Source organism: Pogoniulus pusillus, chromosome 4 (assembly GCF_015220805.1).
Source record: "Pogoniulus pusillus isolate bPogPus1 chromosome 4, bPogPus1.pri, whole genome shotgun sequence".
Classification (NCBI taxonomy): Eukaryota; Metazoa; Chordata; class Aves; order Piciformes; family Lybiidae; genus Pogoniulus; species Pogoniulus pusillus.
The window spans coordinates 378,151-401,079 of NC_087267.1; the positions used below are offsets into that span (position 1 = coordinate 378,151).

Consider the following 22,929-nt stretch of genomic DNA (forward strand, 5'->3'; position numbering starts at 1 on the left):
CCTTTCCCCTTTCTGAATTGTGTTCAGGAGTTTCAAACATGTAGGCTAACGAAACAAATTTGCAAACAGAAGCCTAGCAAGTCAGTGTGCTGGTGTGAGCCTAGCTAGAGCGTTTTGGTGAGAAGAACTAGATGACAGGCTGTGAAAAATAAACAGTGGGGATGGCTGCTGCACTCATAGGCTTGCTGAGAGGTGTAAGAACAAGAACATAAATACAGGTAACACAGAGTTGTTCTCTGTCTCTGGGGCTGCATGAACTTCTCTCTCTAACGTACCTTGCTGCCTGACTAATCTGTCTCCTAACCCCCCTGGCTGACCCTCCAGACTCACCTTGAACATAAGGCAAAGCCTGGGTTAAGGTGGGGAGAAGGTGTTAGGGTGGTTGGGAGCCCCTCCTGGGGTCTCAGGTTTCTTGGAGGGCTGTTGTGTTTCTGTGTTACTGTTTAACTTGTCTATTTCTGTCTATAGCTGTAGATATTGTAACTATCTGCTTGTATCTTGTGCTAAGCTGTGAATGTAAAAGCTTCATTCAATTTCCAGAGCCACTGAGTTTAGTCTGGGTGATTTTCCAAAGTATGGAGGGGCTCCCAACCACCCTTCCACCTTCTCCCCACCCCTCTACCTTAGCCCAGACTTTGCCTTACATTCAAGGTGAGTTTGGAGAGTTGGCCAGGGGGTTAGGAAGCAGAAAGATTAGTCACATAGACAGCAGGGTAGAGAGAGAGAAGTGCAGCCCAAAAGCCCAGAGAGCAACTCTGTTATCTGTGGTTATGTTCTTGTTCTTACACCTCTCAGCAAGCCTATGAGTGCAGCAGCTGTCACCACTGTTTCCCTTTCACAGCCTGGCATCTAATTATTCTCACCAAACTACCCCAGCTAGGCTCAAACCAGCACACCTGTTCTCGGTTTAGCAGTCACAAGCAAGACTCCTGCTCTTCCTGTCAGCTATTCCAGCGCCATTTACTTCCTCTCTTTGTGACTGAACCTGAAGCTGAAGTCTGCTGACTGAGATGTCTCCTGTTCCTCATTCCATAGATATATTTTTTTTGCCTACATGACTTGAGTAGGATCCTGGTAATGCAATACCAGATGAAACAAGTCATCTGTAACAGGGGTGAGATGTGGGATGAATGTCACTGATTTCTTTGCAACAGTTTGGTACCTTTTAAGACTTGCCTGTAAAGTTTGTTTGCTCAACAAATTTGTTTTGCAGCCAGCCCCACTCAAGGGTCATGTTGTTGTTTGGGTAGTTCTTCTTAGAACAGCAACTGGTCCTGTGTTTTACTTCCGTAGTTTGCTATGCTCCTGCTTACAGCAATCTGAAGGCTTTCAGCAAAGCTGAAAGTGCTTAATGCAATGTAGTGAAGCATCTATTTAATGCCAGATGGTTGCTGTAGCTTCTGTGACTGAGTCATGCACTCACAGTGGTAAGTTTAATACTGAGGTGAGCTGCCACGACAGTTCCAGTGATCTAGGGCATAATTACTTTCAGAATGAGGAATGGCAGCCTGGTGACACTGCCATAGTAATTAGAAACAGGAGAAGAGCTTCATGTTGTTTCTGAATGAAAACAAGCATAGGAAGAACTGCATCCAGTTCTGGAGCCTCTGTTACAAGAGGGATGTGGAGATGCTGGAGTGTGTCCAGAGAAGGGCCACGAGGATAACTGAGGGCTGGAGAACCTCTCCTATGAGGACAGACTGAAAGAGTTGGGGCTCTTCAATCTGGAGGAGGCTGTAAGGTGACCTTCTTGTGGCCTTCCAGCATCTGAAGGGGGCCTACAAAAAAGCTGGGGAGGGACTTTTTAGGCTATCAGGGAGTGATAGGACTGGGGGGAATGGAGCAAAGCCGGAGGTGGGGACATTCAGACTGGATGTGAGGAGGAAGTTGTTGAGCATGAGAGTGGTGAGAGGCTGGAATGGGTTGCCCAGGGAGGCTGTGGCTGCTCTCTCCCTGGAGGTGTTCAAGGCCAGGCTGGATGAGTGACCTGTTCCAGTGGGAGGTGTGTCCTGGTTTGGAACTGGCTGATCTTTGAGGTCCCTTCCAAGCTAAATCATTCTGTGATTCTATTCTGTGATTCTATTCTGTGATTCTATGATTCTCTATCAAGAATTGTTATGCCCAAGACAACCTCCAGCTGTTGTTATCTCCCAAGTCCTTCTGTGTTCACAAAAAGCACGTCCATCAGGGCACCCCCCCTAGCTGGCTCCATCACCAGCTGTGTCAGGAAGTTATCCTCCACACACTCCAGGAATCCTCAGAAGCGCTCCTTCTCTGCTCCAGCAGACATCAGGAGAGTTAAACCCTGCCTTGAGAACAAGGGCTAGTGATCATGAGACTTCTCCTAGATGCCTAAAACGTGTCTTATCTGCCTCTTCAACCTGGCTGGGTGGTCTGTGACAAACTCTCACCATGATACCTGCCTTGTTGGCCACCCCTCTGATTCTTACCCTTAAACACTCAACCTTATTGGCACTGTCATTAACCTCAAGGCAGTCAAAGCACTCCCTGAGCTACAGGGCCACCCCACTGCCTGTCCTTCCCTGCCTGTGCCTTCTGAAGAGTTTGTGGCAACCAATTGTGTCACTCAGTTGTGTAAGACATCCCACCACATTTCTGTGATGACAGCCACATCATCATTTTCTCAGGGCACAGTGGCTCCAGCTCATTTGATTTGTTTCCCCTGCTGCATGTGTTTGTGTAGATGCATTTCGGTTGCTTTGAGGCTCTGGCTGCCTTTCTGAAGGGAGAAGTCCTAATTCCTCCCTGTCTGTTTTCAGGTGCTCCCCTGGTTACTAACACAACAATAACCCTTGTGCCTTTGCTGCCATGTGGATCCCTGTTCCATGCCTCCACTGAAATGGCAGACCAACAGAGGCTGCTAGCATGCTGTCCTTCAAACTTTGGAGTGCTGTCCTTGGGCTTGCTTTTGCCAAGCCCGGGTTTGTGCCCTTCCATTTTCAAATCTAGTTTAGAGCACCTTGAATGAGCCCTGCTTGCTCTTCTGCTATGATCCGTTTTCCCCTTTCAGACAGGTGCATCCCATCTGTTGCCAGCAGGCCTGGTGTCCTGTTATAAATCAACATTGTGATTAAAGAACCCAAAATCCTGCCAGTGACACCAGGCTTAGAGCCAGGCATTGGTCTGCTCTTCCTGTTTGTTTCCCTCATCAGTCTCTGCAACTGCAACTGCTTGTGCTCCCAGTCCCTTTAGCAGATGTCCCAAGGCCCCAGAGTCTCTCTTCATTGCTTGTGCTCCCAAGGTCCTTCTGCATGCACTGCTGCACAATACCCTGGCTGACATCCCATACCTTGTTGGCTCTCTCAGTACACAGTGACTTCAGGACTTCTTTTAAAGGTTTGGGTGTGGTTGCCATTGCCCTGGCAGTACCCAGGCCTCATCAGCCTGTCCTGAGAGAGCTGCCAGCTCCTAGATGGTCTTTCACCTCCCCTGGTGTTTCCCTACCAGGAGAAGACCTCAGGGAACCTCTTGTAGACTGAGATCTAACTCTCCACTGCTGGCTCTGCTGGTTTTGAAGCAGCTGATGGTAGTGATAGGAGCAAGGAATAGGGCAAGTGGAGCAAAACCAGAAGTGGGTAGATTCAGATTGGATGTTAGGAAGAAGTTGCTCACCATGAGGGTGGTGAGACACTGGAACAGGTTGCCCAGGGAGGGGCTGGAAGCCTCATTTCCTGGAGGTTTTTAAGGCCAGACTGGATGGGGCTCTGAGCAACCTGATGTTATGCATGGTGTCCCTGCCTATGGCAGGAGAGTTGGAGCTGGATGACCCTTGAGGTCCCTTCCAGCCACGATAAATCTATGTGTCCATGTATGTATAACTGTACATATATAGAGCATGTATTGGTTATTTGAAATCAGGAGTCTAAATTACAGCAATACTACATGACAAGGTCTTCATTTTTCAGTGACTTGCTGTGAGAGTGTCTTGGCTTTCCAGAGTTTAAAGACAAAGTGAACTTGCTGGCACTGCACTCTGTGGTATCATCTAAACAGGGCAGATTAGTTCTTTAACTGCTGTCCATGAGCTTACATATATATATATGGCAAAACATAAAATGTATGCTAATTCTGTAGTGAGAAGTCTATGTGAGCTTTGTAAACAAAACAGATGGAAGAAGGGTTAGAATCATAGAATCAGCAGGGTTGGAAGAGACCACAAGGATCATCTAGTCCCAACTCCCCTGCCATGGGCAGAGACACCCTACCCTAGATCAGCCTGGCCAGAGCCTGATTACATGTATGGAATCTGGTTATGGTTTGGTTGTGATACAAAAAAGTCCATTAAGAATGGCAAGCATCAACATTTAGTGTTCTGAATTGAGAACCTCATGGAAGAAAACTCCTTAGTTTAGTCATAGGAGTCAGCTGGACTGACATCTATCATTTCACTTAAAAAAGAGAAAAAAAAACATTCTGGAGCCTTACACCAAGAGGTAAGTTAAAAATTTTCCATTCATAGGTTTATGTATCTAAACCAGTCAGCACTGGTGGTGTTTATCTCTTAAAGCAGCATTTCTTCCCAGTGATCAACATAAAGACTCAAAATGAAGGCAAGCTGACTGTACCTGAGCGTCAGGAGGAACCTGAAGGTGATGTTCTGTCAGGCGCACTGCTGAGAGTTTACTGGCAGTCAACTGGAACAAAACACAGAGAAGTGATAGGTCTGGAGGCTCAGGTCAAGAGATATGAGAGAGTGAAAGGAGGAGACATTTCTGTCCCTGAAGATTGAATGCTAAGTGTTAATGGGGGAGACCAGAAGTGTTGTGAAGGTCAGTCCTCATGAAAAGATTTAGCATAAAGGATGAAATACAGCCTGTGACTGCGTAAAGAGCTCTGTCTTCCCCGTTCCTCTTCACTTCCTTTCCTCCCTTTCTAGTTTATTGTCAGCATTTTATTTAATATTTTACTCTAGTATGAATTATGTTTCCTTTAGTAGTGTCCTCCAGTTGTATGACATTGATCCAGAGCCCTTTACTGCTCAGTGGCATACGGTTACTGCAATTTCCTACCCTCATGCCTTTAATTTTGCTCCAGGGAAAGCCATTCCGGAGCTTAACATAATGAATTTCTGGTGCAGATTTCCAGTGAAAATGGGAGCCAGAATTCTGCTGTATCTTAACTAAAGGAGCTGTTGCTGAATGACCCCAAAATGGAACTGTCTTTTCTCCTGACCAAGTTATTGTGGTGACATTAATTTCTTTAAAGCGTTTTTAATGGAGGACTATAAATTCAAACTGATTTCAACTTGGGAATTAATGATCCATGTTTTGAGATGTACATGTGGGAGGAAAGCAAACCATGTAGTTGCAGTGGGCTAAGAGAGGACAGGATTTTAATTTGTTCCATGCTCACATGCCAAGAACACTTTGGGAAGGTGAAGTATACATCTGTATCTGCCTCCTGGCTAAGGCACCTTGTTTATTGCACAGAATTTCACTGCAGTCGAAAATGCTTTGTTTCCTGACAGGTTTGTGCAGACTCAGATTATAGAATCACAGAATCAGTCAGGGCTGGAAGGGACCACAAGGATCAGCCAGTTCCAACCCCCCTGCCATGCCCAGGGACACCCTACCCTAGAGCAGGCTGCCCACAGCCTCAGCCAGCCTGGCCTGAAACACCTCCAGCCATGGGGCCTCAACCACCTCCCTGGGCAGCCCATTCCAGCCTCTCGCCACTCTCATTCTCAACAACTTCCTCCTCACATCCAACCTGAACCTCCCCACCTCCAGCTTTGCTCCATTCCCCCCAGTCCTGGCACTCCCTGATATCCTGAAAAGTCCCTCCCCAGCTTTTTTGTAGCCCCCTTCAGACACTGGAAGGCCACAAGAAGGTCACCTGGGAGCCTCCTCTTCTCCAGCCTGCACAGCCCCAACTCCTTCAGTCTGTCTTGATAGGAGAGCTGCTGCAGCCCTCTGAGCATCCCTGTGGCCCTTCTCTGGACACACTCCAGGTTCCCTGCCATGTTTTATTCTATATGCCTTACAGTAAATCCTGAAATTTGAAAGGATGAGGTTTATGTTTGTTTGCTTCATTCACTTCAAGTGCTGCTAATGCCCAGCAGGAGTGATTCGGGTGCAGCTTGGATGGCTATTTTCAGACGTTCCATCGTTTCCATCTGCTGCAGCCACTGAGCCCAGGGTAGATGTGCACAGTAATTTGAAACAGGTGACAGGTATAAACCCGGCTCTACTTGGCAAACTGGCAGCCAGGAAATGGGTTCAGCTTTTGTGCCACTTAGGCGAAAGACTTCAAAGGGATTCTCTTTCCTCCCTTTCTCCTCTCGAGCAGTGACAGTCAGGATGTGTTGATTTGGATGAAATAGCATGTATTATGTGGGTAATGGTTAAAAAGGGATGGGGGGTGGGAACCTATAATTAGAACACAGCGAGATCACTGAACAGTAAAGCTCATGTAACAGACAGAGTAAAATCTCCAGATACCATCTCAATTGATGCTCTTTGAGCTAGAAACTGCTCTCAGAAAGCAGAATAAAAAGGGTAAAAAAATAATGCAACCAGCCCTACCCTGTCCTTGTTTGCTGATTTTTCTGTTTTGTGTCACAGAAATGCACCTCTCATCACAAGACAAATACAAATCTGCCTGGTCTTTGCTGCCAGGCAACCAGCAACAGAACGAGAAGACTCAATCTCAAGCATTGCCAGGGCAGGTCTAGGCTAGGTGTTAGGAGGAAGTTGTTGGCAGAGAGAGTGATTGGCATTGGAATGGGCTGCCCAGGGAGGTGGTGGAGTTGCCGTGCCTGGAGGTGTTGAAGAAAAGCCTGGCTGGGGCACTTAGTGCCATGGTCTGGTTGATTGGCCAGGGCTGGGTGCTAGGTTGGACTGGCTGAGCTTGGAGGTCTCTTCCAAGCTGGCTGATTCCAGGATTCTGTGATTCAATGATAAGTTTTAATGTCCTCTCAGGCTGACGTCAGTAAATATTGGAAACAGAACTCTCTTTACTGAATGGATTCCCTGAGTCATGGAAACCTCTTTTGGAGAATTCATTGTACTCTGTTTTTTAATTGTTTTCTTTTCTAGGATTATAATGTTCTTGGGCAGGCAGAAAGAAGGGAACTGCATTGTTGTACAGGATGGCTAATTGCAAACAAACCAAGCCAGCTTTTCCTCCAGTGACGATCAGTACAGCTCAGAGGAGTCCTTGCCCTTCTGTTTTTCTCTCCAGTGTGTAGTAATGTAATTTCAGAACTAAAATGGAGGTGAGGTAGGCAAAGAGGAATATTCTGAAATACATTTTAAAAGGTATCTTTCAGATAGGTGTATTTTGTGCATCTGTTGGGCCAATAGTTTAATCAGAAGCTTGTTTTTAAATGTGTTTCTTTACTGTGATATCTTTTGTGACCCAAGGATAACGGAGTGTAACTTGACTGTATTTTTCTGTCCTGCTAGACAAGCCAGCCTCAATGAAGAAGCTGAGAAGTATTATGAAATGGCAGCAGGACTGAGACCTAATGTAAGTACCTTAGTAATAATATCCATTACTTGAGTTGAGTGTGGCAGTGCTGAACCCTTTGCGTCGGGGAGAAACTTCTTGCTGGAGCATTTGATCCCTTGGCCTGTATTATGTTCTTTTAATGGGTAGTCATGGGATAGTTGGATAAAGCTGTTCATTTGTCAAACCAATCCCTGCACCTTCAAGATACCCCTGTGATATGTGCTAGCAACAAGTCTTACTTGGCTAACATACTTGGAAAAGATTTCTGGGTAGAGAGCAACTCATCTACCATTAAATTTGCTAAATCTGGAAAGCTCTCCTAATTCCCTCTATTTTCACTACTCAAAGAGAATGAAAGGCTATTCTGTGATCCACTCTCTAAGGCATTTTAAGTAATACATTTGTGCCTTTTCCTCTATCATGAGCTCCTGACAAACATTCAACAAACCCATTATGATTCTATCTCAGAGGTATTTACCTCTGAGGCTGGTTGTGTATTGGCAAAGAAATGCTTGTTCCTTGAAGCAGAAATGTGTAGGGCTGCATGGCAGACCCTTTAAAAAAAAGAAAAGAGCAGCCCTGAGCAGAGGGACCTGGGGGTGCTGCTGGAGGAGAAGCTCAACAGGAGCCAGCAGTGTGCACTTGCAGCCCAGAAAGCCAAGCAGAGCCTGGGCTGCAGCAGGAGAAGTGTGGCCAGCAGGGCCAGGGAGGGGATTCTCCCCCTCTGCTCTGCTCTGCTGAGACCCCACCTGGAGTCCTGCATCCTGTTCTGGAGCCCCTGGGACAAGAGTGAAGTGGAGATGCTGCAGTGTGTCCAGAGCAGGGCCAGGAGGATGCTCAGAGGCTGCAGCAGCTCTGCTGTGAGCACAGACTGAAAGAGTTGAGGCTGTGCAGGCTGAAGCAGAGGAGGCTCCCAGGTGACCTTCTTGTGGCCTTCCAGGATCTGAAGGGGGCTACAAAAGCTGGGGAGGGACTTTTTAGGCTGTCAGGGAGTGACAGGACTGGGGGGAATGGAGCAAAGCTGGAGGTGGGGAGAGTGAGGCTGGATGTGAGGAGGAAGTTGTTGGTGATGAGAGTGGTGAGAGGCTGACATGGGTTGCCCAGGGAGGTGGTTGAGGCCCCATGGCTGGAGGTGTTTAAGGCCAGGCTGGCTGAGGCTGTGGGCAGCCTGCTCTAGGGTAGGGTGTCCCTGGGCATGGCAGGGGGTTGGAACTGGCTGCTCCTTGTGGTCCCTTCCAACTCTGACTGATTCTGTGATTCTATGATTTCCAATGTTACTGCATTAGGAACCAATATATATTTTTTTTTCTCTTTTCCAGTACTCAGTATTCTGTTTCTTTTCAATTACCTTCACACTTGGGGAAAAAAAACAAACTTTCATGAATATAAATGGGGTAGAATTTATTTTAAGTATCTAATGCTTTGTCTGTGCAATAAGTCAAATCTGTAACAGGTTCATATCACAGAGGTCCACATTTGAGGACACAAGGTAGAAATTTCAGTCAGGGAGAAAAAAAGAGAAAACCCCCAAGTTTTCCTTTGAGATGTAATAATTTCAACTTTGCCATTACTTCTGCTTTCAGAAGCAAGATGTTTTTTTTGTCTGAGTGGATATCTTAATGTTGAAAGAATTCTCTCAGTTTCCTCAAAGGTGGTAGAGTTCCTCTTTGCTGTGGTTTCTCAGCAACTGAAAAGCTGTCTATCCTGTATACTAATAATATACAAATGTGGTTGCATGCATGTTTCTCTGAGACCACAGAAGTAACCAAGAGCTTCTAGCTCATGGCAGTGCTACTATAGAACTTAGATATTTCTAGTTGACAATTTGTATGTTCATGGAATCATAGAATCAGCGAGGTTGGAAGAGACCTTCAAGATCACCCAGCCCAACCTAGCACCCAGCCCTAACCAATCAACTAGACCACAGCACTAAGTGCCCCATCCAGGCTGCACACCCCCAGCTCCCTCAGCCTCTCCTCACAGGGCTGTGCTCCAGGCCCCTCCCCAGCCTTGCTGCCCTTCTCAGGACACTTTCCAGTATCTAAACATCTCTCTTGAAGTGAGGAGCCCAGAATTGGACACAGTACTCAAAGTGTGGCCTGAGCAGTGCTGAGCACAGGGGCAGAAGAACCTCCCTTGTCCTGCTGCCCACACTGCTCCTGAGCCAGCCCAGGATGCCATTGGCTCTGCTGCCCACCTGGGCACTGCTGCCTTATCTTCAGCTCCTCTCTCCCAGCACCCCCAGGGCCCTCTCTGCCTGGCTGCTCTCAGCCACTCTGTCCCCAGCCTGTAGTGCTGCTTGGGGTTGTTGTGGCCAAAGTGTAGAACCCTGCACTTGGCCTTGTTCAATCTCATCCCATTGGCCTCTGCCCACCCCTCCACCCTGGCAAAGTTCCTCTGCAGGGCTCTCCTACCCTCCAACAGATTCATACCTACTTCTAACTTGGTGTCATCTGCAGACTTTCTGATGCTGGACTCAATCCCCTGGTCCAGATCATCAGTAAAGGTATTGAACAGCACTGATCCTTGGGGCACACCACTGGTGACAGCTGCCAACTGGATGTGGCACCACTTACCACCACTCTCTGCCCTGGCCCTCCTGGCAGTTCTTGACCCATATCAGGGTGAATCTCTGAGTGAATAGTTTTGTAGTGCTCTCTGGTCTTGCTTGCACCTAATTTCACAACACAAAAATCTCTAAGAGCAGATCTTGCTCCTCTGGACAGAGATGCTGTTAATCTCTGTTCTCCGGACCTTGACACCTCCAGCCAGTTCCTGACCCATATCAGAGTGAATCTCTCCACGCCAGGAGCTGCCAGCTTTGCCAGGAGCCTGTAGTGACAGACGGTGTCAGAGGCTTTGCTCAAGTCCAGGCAGACTACATCCACAGCCTTTTATCCAGGATAAGATCATCAGAATGGTTTATTATAGCAATCTCCTCACTTGTTTGGTTATTTAAGTTAATATCTATTAGGGACTGCTATTTGCCTTTCTTCTAAGAGGTAATTTCACTTTAATGTTCTGGCTGATAAAGTTTAACTTCCTGGTTAAGCAGTGTGCATATGGTTTCTGACTTTCAAAAGTTTTAATGAAGCAGAGTGGGAAAACTGTTTCTGCTTTCCCAGCCAGCATCAGCTGTCTGACAGCTGTGCAAGGTGTGCAGCCTCGATCCAGCTGGCTTCTCAGAACATGCCCAGTCCACCCGAGCTGCGTGGGAAGCATCCACACAGCTTGAAAACTGCCTTTCATTTGTTACTTTGGTTATCACCTGTGTATCTTCTCACTGCCTTATAAATGTGAAGGAGCAACAAAATCCTGTGAGTCAAGATGTTAAGGAGATATCCTTAAACAAACTGCAGCACTGAAGGAATTTTTTCAGTCCATCACTAATGATCCAGAGATACTTCTTTCCAGCAAATGCAGCATAGTAGACAGACGAACGCGATGTGATATGCCGACGCATGCGGATGTGCTCATTGACTGAACACCTCCATGGAGGGTGACTTCACCTCTTCACTGGGCAGCCTCTTTCAATGTCCAACCACTTTTTAAGAAAATTTTTCCTACTCTCCAACCTAAACCTCCCCTGGCACCACTTGAGGCTATTTCCTCTTACCTTACTGCTAGTTACTTGAGACAACAGACCAACACCCACAGTTTCCCTGTCTGGAAATAAATCACAGAATCATGGAATCAACCAGGCTGGAAGAGACTGTCCCTTTGTTCTGTTGCTGGTTGCCTGGGAGGAGAGCCCAACCCCACCTGACTACAGCCTCCCTTCAGGCAGCTGCAGACAGCAGTGAGCTCTGCCCTGAGCCTCCTCTGCTGCAGGCTGCACACCCCCAGCTCCCTCAGCCTCTCCTCACAGGGAGGCCTTTCACCAGCTTCATCACCCATCTCTGGACATGCTCCAGTATCTCAACATCTCTTGAACGGAGGAGCCCAGAATGTACACTTCACAGAGTTGACTTTTCGCTGGACAGCCAAGGGGCAGAGAGGAATCCAGGAAGCAGTTCAGAGAAGGAATCTTTTATTTGCTATGAGTCATTTGCTGGAGTGTGTCCAGAGAAGGACCATGAGGATGACCAGAGGGCTGGAGCACCTCTCCTATGGAGACAGACTGAGGGAGTTGGGGCTGTTCACTCTGGAGAGGAGAGGGCTCTGAGGAGAGCTTATTGTGATCTTACAGTGTCTTAGGGAGGGCTACAGGAAAGCTGGTGAGGGACTTTCTAGGCTGTCAGGTAGTGATAGGACTAGGGAGAAAACCAGCAAAACTAGAAGTGGGTAGATTCAGACTGGATGTTAGGAAGAAGCTCTTTGGTATGAGGGTGGTGAGCCCCTGGACATGGTAGAAGCCTCATCCCTGGAAGTCTTTAAGGCCAGGCTGGACAGGGCCCTGAGCAACTTGATGTAGTGTGAAGGGTCCCTGCCCATGACAGGTGGGTTGGAACTGGATGATCCTTGTGGTCCCTCTGAGCTCTGACAATTCTCTGATTTCTTACAGAACTTTTTTCCTCCTCCAGGTCTACAGGAGATTAACTTTCTTAGCCCCTGGATCTTTCTGAATACTTTTTGAAGAACACATCTCCCACATTATGTATTTACTGTGATCCAAGCAAAATCGTTTCAGTGACTGATCAAAGAGAAGCACATGTGTGTCTGTTCTAGCAGTCTTGGTTTGGGTGCATGTTAATCACATGGCTCTGATTTTAACAAATTCAGCTGCAGGAGGAAACGAAAGTGTTAAGCTTCTTGGAGGGCCAGACATTTGTGCATTAATTGTTCTAAGCAGAAGCATGGCTGAGGAAAATCTGTAGCTAGCAATGGTTTCTAGGTGCCCTACATCTCCTAATGTTCACAAAGCAGGAAACTGTTTAAACAAGTTGTTAGGCACTCTACAATGTGAGCTCTGAGCTCACTTTGTTGTGGAAAAATCAGTCATCCAGAAACTCTCTTTAAATTGGCAATCACAGGCTCAGAGGCTCTCAGGATGTTAGGGGTTAGAAGGGACCCAAGGAGAGTCCAACCCCCCTGCCACAGCAGGACAATGCTATCTAACACAGATCACACAGGAACACATCCAGACAGGCCTTGAAAGGTTCCAGAGGGTGAGACCCCACAACCTCTCTGGGCAGCCTGTGCCAGTGCTCTGTGACCCTTACAGTCAAGAAGTTCTCCCTTGTGCTGAGGCGGAACCTCCTGTGCTGCAGCTTACACCCATTGCTGCTTGTCCTATCCCAGGAAGCAGTGAGCAGAGCCTGTCCCCCTCTCCTGGCAGCCCTCAGATATTTATAGACATTGATTAAATCCCCTCTCAATCTTCTCTTCTCCAGACTAAGCAGCCCCAGGTCCCTCAGCCTCTCCTCATCAGCCATGCCCTCCAGTCCCCTCATCATCCTCCTAGCCTTCTGCTGGACCCTCTCCAGCAGGTCCCTGTCCTTGCAAGAATGTGGTATATTGACTTAAGCTTCAGCTTTCACTCAAATTTGAAGACATGGTTTGTGCAACAGAACTGCATTTCCAGTCTTTTAAGTCTGAGCTTGAAGCAGCCTATCTTAAAAAAGAGCTGCTCTAGAACTGCCACATATGGCAAATGGCTCTTGAGACGAAAGGGGACTTTGAAGTGTAACCTCAAGAGTATTAAATGAAAGCGAGCTCACCAGAGACTTAAGACTTTGAGCCACCACTTTGAGCTGATTGGCTTAGAAGCATTCCTCAAGGAGGTGCCATGACCTGCAAGTCACTACTGTCCCAACCACATATTAGTGCTGCTTGCAATCTGAAGCTCATGACAGCTCTAAGCCCCATGTCATTGGCACGTTGTCAGGAACAGCTGTTTCCACTCTACCACTTCAAAAGGCCCTGATTAAATGTCTTACTGTAACAACATACATAAAGACACACACACAGAGTGAGAGGGAAAGGAGAAATGTACCTATAAGCAAAATAAATATAATTTCCACTAGAGGGTTTAATCATGATGTCGGGGACTAAACCATTTCTGGGCTTGAAAGATTTATGTAATCAGTTAACAGACGATCATTTTAGAAAGCAGTTTCTGCAAGTGCTTCTATTACATTTTCCCCCAATGCTTTCATACAGATTTCATGTCAAAGGCTCCAGGCCTGCAGTAAGTCCTACCTCAAGCTATCTAACATTTGAAAGAAAAATGCTGGTGTTTTCCCAGGTAATTGACTGTGTTTTTATAGCCATCCTCCAGATACAGCGCTTTCAGTGCCTCCTTATGGAAGTGTTCATAACCGAGATGAGCTTTGCATGGGGCAGTAATACACCTTCAGCAGTGCATACATCTTCTAAAAATAAAGCTCTGCTTTTTTCTTGGAACACATGTGGCCAGGATCTGCTTTCTTAGGTACATTTTTCCTTAGGTGTTTCCCTTTCCCCTGAATGTTCAGTAATTCTCTCATGTAGCTTTAGCAGGCTAAGAGTAATTACGAGGAAGGCAGCTTATGGAATGGATGTTGCCAGCTTTGTTAAGGGCATATCCTGTTAGTGCCAGGGAGGATGTTCATAAAACATTCAAGAGCTCCTGCTATGGTGGCAGTAGTGCATGAGTTAACAGTGGTTCTTGTGTCTGCAGCCGATCCAAAACTGACCAAAAAATGACATTGGTCAACTCTTGGCTGCAGCCTAAACCTAAAAGGAGATTGCAGTGAGGCTGGAGCTGGTCTCTTGTCCCCAGTCACTAATGATAGGACAAGAAGAAATGGCCTCAAGTTGCATCAGGGGAGGTTTAGGTTGGCTGTTGGGAGGAAGTTCTTTCCTGAGCAGGTGGTCAGGCACTGGCACAGGCTGCCCAGGGAGGTGGTGGAGTCACCATCCCCGGAGGTGTTTAAAAGGAGAGTGGATGTGGTGCTTGAGGCTATGGTCTGGTGATGGAGGCTGCTGGGATGAAGGTTGGACTGGCTGATGCTGGTGCTCCTTTCCAACCACAGCGATTCACAGTGATGAGATGTTGTGCTGAGGGGTTTGGGTTAGTCAAGAACTTGTCAGTGTGAAACTAATGATTGGACTCAGTGAGCTTGAAGGGCTTTTCCAGTCTAAGAAGTTCTGTGATTCTGTGATCCAGCATCATCCCTACTGTGCTGCAGGGATACTGCAGATCCCTCACCTGTGGAGAATCTATTGCTTCTTCCACTCCTTTGAGCAGCAGGTCTACCTAGTCCCTGTTATCTAAGCCCAGCTGGAGTACCTTCTGGAGTATAGTATGGATAATGCTGACATAGTCAGACCTCTAGACAAACAGTACATATACAAAAGACATCAAACTGTTGGGAGCCAGTCCAGAGGAGGCCGTGAAGATGCTGAGAGGGCTGCAGCAGCTCTACTCTGAGGACAGACTACAAGAGTTGGGGCTCTGCAGCCTGGAGAGGAGAAGGCTTTGAGGAGACCTTGTAATGGCCTTCCAGTATCTGAAGGGGTCTACAGGAAGGCTGGGGGGGGACTATTTATAAGGTCTTGTAATGACAGGATGAGGAGAAATGGGTTTAAACTGGCAGAGGAGAGATTTAAAGTAGATGGTAGGAAGAAGTTGTTTGCAGTGAGGGTGGTGAGACACTGGCACAGGTTGCCCAGGGAGGTTGTGGCTGCTCCCTGCCTGGAGGTGTTCAAGGCCAGGTTGGATAAGGCCTTGAGCGACCTGCTCTAGTGGGAGGTGTCCCTGCCTATGGCAGGGGGTTGGAGCTGGATGATCTTTGAGGTCCCTTCCAACCTAAACCATTCTGTGATTGTGTGGTTTTTACACCTGTGTGTTGTGGCCACGTTGCAGTTGAGAGTCCTCACTTTAGCATTGCTTTCTGTTTGCCTGTTTAGTCCAAGTGAGGAATATGTGCCAATCTTTTATCTCTATGTACTGGTGCCAGGGAGTGACCACAGAGTTGCATTTTTAGCTGCTTAGCATCCATCAGGTTCATCTGTTCAGTGGTCTTACATAACTTGTGTCTGCCCTTACAAAAAATGCCAGCGTGGCCTTGTGGGGCAGGTGGAGCATCTGCTGATTGCCTGCTTGCCTGCCCTCCAACCTGCTCTCAGCTTCCTGTGTCCTGCATCAGGACTTGTACAGCTTTCTACTACCAGCACTGTCCACTGCTAAGCCTCACATTGCTTCAGGCTTCCTCTCAAGTGTGCCAAACCTTCTGCCTCCATGCTATGAATGCCTATAGAATCCTTCCAGCCCAGCAGCACTCTTGGACCCCTGAGAATACCTCCCTTCTTTTGCCCTAGTGAAGGTGTTGGAATAGGAAAACTTTCCAGGATCTTCCTATCTTCCTGCTCTAAAAACTGGACCAATTGTTGTAGGGCATGCAGGACTTCTGGGGACTAGAAAGGGTGCTGTGGCTTCCAAATAAGAAGATAGCCAGGACTGTTGTGAACTGTGTTTCCAGATGGCTACCTCTAATAGCTTGTCTTCAGACAGATACAGGGCTGGGAGGCTTAGGCATGGATAATTTCCACTGGAAGAGGAGACAGAGTTGTATCCTCTGAGGAAAGAGGACGCAACTCTGTTCTCAAAAGGATGAGAGAGCACTTTCTTGGTTACTGTAAATTGGATAGACTTTCCCTGCAGCCAGGCAATAAAAGACTGACTCAGCTTTGATACCAAAATAGCTGTGACTTCTTGCAGCCTGCCCAATAGAAGGCTGCCCAAGTGTAGAGGTTGTGCCGAACAGAGGAATGCAGTGAAGTGAGTATTAACTGCAGGCAGGCTGCCCTTCGTTGCAGGCGCAGAGGCTCTTCAGTGTCTGCAGAGAAGTAGCGGCACTCCTCCACGTAAAGAGTTTATCCATGCATGAGCTCCCTCAGCCCCTTCTCAGCTGGAAAGCTTTCAAGTCTAAAATGGGCTCCCAGCTCAATTGTCTTTGCTTGTTGTTGCTTCACCCCTTTCAGGTCCTTATCCTCAGTCCATCCTCCACGGCTGGGGCTGAGCACGAGGCAGATGTACTATCACTGTCCAGCTCTTTAGGGAAGGCTGTGTAATCTTTTCAACAGAAAATTGTCTTCCTGCATTTGCAGTTATATTTGTTTACAATCCTCTTAAATATTTTAAGGACACATTTAGTTCTTCTGTTAGCCACAACTGTCAGCTTTGAGACAGGCCTGTGTACACGCTGTTGTTCTGAGTCTTAGAGTATTGCTACTTCAGCAGAGATTAGTGCTTCCTACCTTAAAGCAACAACAACCAGCGGGCAAAGCAAACACAAAACCCATCTGTTTTCATGCCCAGGATCTCCATCAGGGGACAAAGAGACAGCACAGGCCGTTGGAATGGGGGGTATTTACTTGTAATACTGAAGCCAAACCTCAGGATGAGGTGTATAATTTGGAAACCAATTTACTCAGCTGTGGAAAACACAGCATTGCCTTTGGGAAATACCCAAGTGTATTTGGTAGCCTTGCCCCAGACAACTCTGTGTGTTTTCTCCTGCATTGTAGCAGCTCTGTGAAAGCAAAGAATGAACAGGCTTTGGGGCAATGATGGAATACTGAAATATGCTTCTGCTAGTGTGAGATGCATGGAAGGAAGCTGGAAATTGTCATTACAGTGCTCAGCTTCAGTTTTGTGACAGTCAGATCAGAAGGAGTTCATTTGTGCTCTTCTGGTTATACAAGCAGTTAAACATGCAAATATCTGAGATTGATCTGGGAGGAATAATAAACTGCAGCAGTACAGGCTGGGAGGTGACTGCTGGAGAGCAGCTCTGTGGAGAGGGACCTGGGGGTCCTGGTGGAGAACATCCATGGCACAGCAATGTGCCCATGTGGCCAAGAAGGCCAATGGGATCCTGGGCTGTATTAGGAGGAGTGTGTCCAGCAGATCAAGGGAGGTTCTCCTCCCCCTCTGCTCTGCCCTGCTAAGACCTCATCTTGAGTACTGTGTTTATTTTTGGGTTCCTCAATTTAAGAGGGACAGGAATCTGCTGGAGAGGGTCCAGCAGAGGGCTAGGAGGATGATGAGGGGACTGGAGGGCATGGCTGATGAGGAGAGGCTGAGGGACCTGGGCTGCTTAGTCTGGAGAAGAGAAGACAAACTTCCTGAGGGTGCACTCATTCCCACTGTCCATGTCACTGACAAGGATGTTAAACAGTACTGGTCCCAGTACCGACCCCTGAGGGACACCACTTGTAACTGATCTCCATTTGAGCATGGAGCCATTGACTGCAACTGCATGAGTGTGGCCATCCAGCCAATTCCTCAGCCAGCAACTGTTCTACCCTTCAAGTCCATACCTTTCCAATTTGGTGACCAGTATGACCAAGTCATTTTTTTTCCAGTCATGCACCCAGGCTGATGCACTGCAGTAACACAACTGACTTGTTTAGAGTTGCTTCTCTTTTTCCTGCATGTGACAGCAATATGTTGAACTCTAGTTCCTGATTTCTTCAAATGAAATTTAACAAGCAGCTAGGAACTCTTTTTAACATAAGGGTTTTGAATTCTGAGCTGAGTACATTGAAACTGCCACAGCAGAAGGCTGTGCTGCCATTCAGCCAGACTGGGACAGGCTGAGGGCTGGGCAGGAAGAAACAGAATGAAATTCAACACGGGCAAGTGCAGAGTCTTGCACCTGGGAAATAATAGCCCCAGGGAGCAGTATTGTTTAGGGACTGATCTGTTGGAATGCAGGGAAAGGGAAAAGCATCTGGGGGTCCTAGTGGATGGCAGGTTGAGCATGAGCCAGCAATGTGCTCTGCTGGCCAGGAGGGGCAATGACATTCTGGGGTGTATTAGCAGGGCTGTGGTTAGTAGGTCAAGAGAGGTTCTCCTGCCCCTCTACTCTGCCCTGGTAAGGCCACATCTGGAGTACTGTGTCCAGTTCTGCCCCCTCCCCGCCCTCAGTACAAGAGGGACATAGAACTGCTTGAGAGAGTCCAGTACAGAGCCACAAAGCTGCTGAAGGGAATGGAACATCTCTGTTGTGAGGAGAGCTTGAGGGCACTGGGGCTGTGCTGCTTGGAGGAGACTGAGAGGTGACCTCATCAGTGATTATCAATATGTGCAGGGTGAGTGGCAGGAGGCTGCAGCCAGGCTCTGCTGGGTGATGCCCAGTGACAGCACAAGGGGCACTGGGTGAGAGCTGAGGCATAGGAAGTTTCATTTAAACATGAGGAGGATTTTTTTCTCTGTGAGGGGCCCAGAACACTGGCTGCCCAGGGGGGCTGTGAAGTATCCCTCTTTGGAGATGTTTAAGACCTGCCTGGATGCTTTCCTGTGTGATCTGGTGTAGGTGATCCTGCTCTGGCAGGGGGGTTGGACCAGATGAGCTTTGGAGGTCTCCTCCAGCCCCTGACATTCTGTGGTTCTGTGAAACACATGGCAAAGTAAGCCAAAACTGATTGTTATGGTCATTAGGAGCACTTTCCATTTCACTTTTAGCTAAGCTATGACCATTTGTTTTAAGTTTCCCATACATCTTAATCCTTCTCCTGTCTAACGAGCATTGTAAGGTACTGCCTGAGTTGTTCATCTTCATGGACTGTAAAATGTGTACATGTGCTTTCCTTAATGGGGGCAAGCAACTGTTGGAAACAAAGAATTACATTCCAGCTCCTCTTTGCTAATTTAATTACAATGCTGACCTTCATTAGATCATAGAACCATAGAATGGTTTGGGTTAGAAGGGACCTGGAGGTGTTGAAGCAAAGCCTGGATGGGGGACTTAGTGCCATGGTCTGGTTGATTGGCCAGGGCTGGGTGCTAGGTTGGACTGGATGAGCTTGGAAGCCTCTTCCAACCTGGTTGATTCTGTGACCTCCAAAAGTCATGTAGCTCAACCCCCTGGCAGTGTGCAAGGACATCCTCCATCAGAGTCTTGTCAAAGCTGAGCTTGAAATCTTCAGGGATGGGGTCTCAACTAGCTCCCTGGACAATCTGTTCCAGTGTTCCACAACCTCTTGGTAAAGAACTTGTTCCCAACATTCTATCTAAATCTCCTCTTCTTTAATTTCAGACCCATTGCCCCCAGCCCAAGACCTGCTGAAACAGTAATTTTGTGCTTAATATAATCTGAGAGAAAGAAACTGATCACTCAGGCTTATTGCCTGTGTCCTATTTGCTTAGGATGTAGATCATTCACAGGTTTCAGGACATCTGGTGACAATCAGTTGTGCTGCTGGGACATGCTAAGAAAGTCTTTCTTTCACAAGAAAAAGATCCCCCCAGAATATTTTATTTTAGGCACCCTTTTTTCACTGCTAGGCTCTGTTGCCCACAGTTTTGTCTTTATGTGACTGAATCTCCAAAAAGACCACAATTTTACAAGAATCATGCATGTTTATGACTAGTTGAGTGAGGTTCCCTAATGAAATCACTCAAGGATTGAGATAAAGGTTCTGTTTTCTTTCCAGGCACCTGTCTAGATGCAGACACTGTTCTTCCAGTCCTTATTGGGTGACTGTAGTTCTCAGTGCATAGGTCCTGTTCAACATCTTCATTGATGACAATGATGAGGGGACAGTGTCTGCTCAGCAGGTTTGCTGATGACACCAAACTGGGAGGCTTGGCTGATACAGCTGCAGGCTGTGCTGCCATCAGAGAGACCTGGACAGACTGAGAGCTGGGCACAGAGGAACCAGAGGAGGTTCAACAAGGACAAGTGCAGAGTCCTGCACCTGGGGAGGAAGAGTAAACTGCAGCAGTACAGGCTGGGAGGTGACTGCTGGAGAGCAGCCCTGGGGAGAGGGACCTGGGGGTGCTGGTGGAGAACATCCATGGCACAGCAATGTGCCCTTGTGGCCAAGAAGGCCAATGGGATGTATTTCATAGAATCAGGAAGAGCCCTCCGAGCTCAGCCAGCCCAACCTAGCACCCAGCCCTGGCCAGTCAACCAGACCATGGCACTAAGTGCCCCAGCCAGGCTTTTCTTCAACACCTCCAGGGACAGCGACTCCACCACCTCCCTGGGCAGCCCATTCCAGTGCCAATCACTCTCTCTGGCAGGAACTCACTCCTAACATCCAGCCTAGACCTCCCCTGGCACAACTTGAGCCTGTGTCCCCTTGTTCTGTATCTTTGATCAGTATCTGGGCAAAAATTGATGGTTGATGCATTCCCTCTCCCCAGGCTTTTTTATTTTCCAGTCACATTTTATTTGACTTATAGGAAATCTTAGCCTCGTGTAGTGTGAATGTAATGGTGCTCATAATCCCAGCTGACCTGTTTAATCAGGGTTTTCTCTGAAGATGGGCTAGTTTTGACTGGGATAATACAGACAGCTATTCTAACTAGCCCTGCCTGCCTGCTGCTGGTCAAGTAGGGTACTTTCATTTTCCTCTTAAAAATGCACATTCTTTCATTTAAAAAGTAGAGTTTCTCTTTAGGCAGCACCATGAAGTTATTTATTTTCTGGTTTTCAAGGTTTAGAAAGAAAGTGCATGTCAAAATACACTTCCCCACAGACTGAATTTAATTCTTTAAACTCTTACTTTTCCTTAATAGCTCAAAATTCTGTTGCTGGAGCAATTTGGGTGATTGATTTGTCAGCATGATAGTACAGATGACATTTCTATCCAACAAGTTTGTCAGATGCCAGGAGTACAAACTTTGCTAACTAGGACATACTTGTGTTAGATAAGGTAAAGGCGTTGTTAAAGGTTCTGTAGCTGTGCCAGGGCAGGTTCAGGCTGGATATTAGGAAGAAGTTCTTCACAGCAGAGAAATTGGCATTGGCATGGGCTGCCCGGGGAGATGGTGGAGTCCCCATCCCTGGAGGTGTTTCAAAAGAGGCTGCATTAGGCACTTAGTGCCATGGATTAGTTAATTAGAAGGTGTTAGGTGCGAGGTTGGACTCAATGATCTCAGAGGTCTTTTCCAACCTGCTTAGTTCTGTGATTGGAATGGGCTGCCCAGGGAGGTGGTGGAGTCACCGTCCCCGGAGGTGTTCAGGAGAAGCCTGGCTGAGGCACTTAGTGCCATGGTCTGGTTGATTGGCCAGGGCTGGGTGCTAGGCTGGACTGGATGAGCTGGGAGTTCTCTTCCAATCTGGTTGATTCTATGATTCTATCACAGCTGCTAAAATCATCAAAATGTAGACTTCAGAGGAGAGGTGGATTTCCATAAACAAAAAAATAAGTAATTTGAAGTTTGGGGGTTGGTTTTCAGTTAAATGAAATCCTACAGTGGTAAGAAAATTGGGTAAATGCTTTAGTCACTTCAATCTACTGAGGAGGATTCAAGACCATGCTGGCATCATGCCACCTCCATCATAAGGTGTTGTGGGGCTTGTAGCTCAGCTTGTAACATAAGAGGCTTCACAGAACCACAGAATCATCCAGGTTGGCAAAGCCCCTCAGGATCACCAAGTCCAACCTAGAACCCTACTCTGTGAGATTCACCTTAAAATGTATCCCCAAGCACCACATCCAAACACCCCTTAAATACATGCAGGGGCAGTGACTTCACCACCCCCCTGGGCAGCTCATTCCAGTGCCTGACCACTCTCTGTGAAAAACTTTTTCCTAATGCTCAATCTAAACCTCCCCAGCCTCAGCCTGAGGCCGTTCCCCCTTGTTCTATCTCTGTGCGCAGAGACCAGCAGCAGCCTCTTCACATCATCCCTTCAGGTAGCTGTAGGCAGCCACGAGGTCTCCCCTCAGCCTCCTCTATTTCACACTACCCATCCCCAGCTCCCTCAGTGCTCCTCATCAGATTTATTCTCCAGGCCCTGCCCCAGCATCATTGCCCTCCTCTGGACCTGCTCCAGCACCTCCACAGCTCTCTTGGATTGTGGTGCCCAAAACTGAGCACTGTACTCAAGATGTGGCCTCACCAAAGCTGAGTGCAAGGAGACAATCACCTCCCTACTCCTGCTGGCCACAGCATTTCTAACCCAGGCCAGGTTGCTATTGGCCTTCTTGGCTTCCTGGGCACACTGCTGGCTCATATGCAGCTGCTTGTCGATTAGAGCCCCCAGATCCCTTTATGCCAGGCAGCTCTCCAGCCACCTGCCCCAAGCTTGTAGAGTTGCTTGGGGTTGTTGTGACCCAAGTGCAGGAGCTGGCACTTGGCCTTGTTGAAACATCCCATTAATGCTGGCCCATGGATCCAGCCTACCCAAGTCCCTCTGCACAGCCTCTCTACCCTTGTTCAAATCAACATTGCCACCTAACTTGGTGTCATAAAGCTTCCTGTTCCAGTTGCTCCTCCTGGTTTTCAGATTTGGGGTGTTGGTCTTTTCTGCTAGGCTAGCTGCAAGCTTGGTGGGTGGGGATCATTTTATGACTTGTGCTGTGCTTTTCTGTGAGGCAGGCTTAGGTAATTGTACACAGGTTCATCTCATTAAGCTCTTTATTGCAACCCAGAGCTTGTTACTTCCCCTCCCGTCTGTGTGTGTGGAGGGGCTTGCTTGTGAGAGCAAGGACATATCCTATACTATACTGGTGACAGCATTTGAGCTAGAAAGTTAAGAGGTTTAATGAGAAACATTTCGAGGCCTGGGA

The 22,929-nt window shown here is 47.6% G+C and overlaps 1 protein-coding gene and 1 long non-coding RNA gene across 2 annotated transcripts in view; one reads left to right on the top strand and one right to left on the bottom strand.

Moving 5' to 3' along the window:
* TMTC2 (transmembrane O-mannosyltransferase targeting cadherins 2) overlaps positions 1–22,929 on the top strand; it is a 298,456-nt gene that overhangs the window by 265,288 nt on the left and 10,239 nt on the right. Inside the window, exon 11 of the mRNA XM_064141674.1 lies at positions 7,428–7,491. Coding sequence (XP_063997744.1) covers positions 7,428–7,491 — 64 coding nt within the window. The remainder of the gene's footprint in view (positions 1–7,427; positions 7,492–22,929) is intronic.
* Positions 1–22,929, bottom strand: part of LOC135174421 (uncharacterized) — a 36,733-nt gene that overhangs the window by 12,669 nt on the left and 1,135 nt on the right. The window contains exon 2 of the long non-coding RNA XR_010301890.1: positions 4,587–4,655. This is a non-coding gene — a long non-coding RNA (uncharacterized LOC135174421). The remainder of the gene's footprint in view (positions 1–4,586; positions 4,656–22,929) is intronic.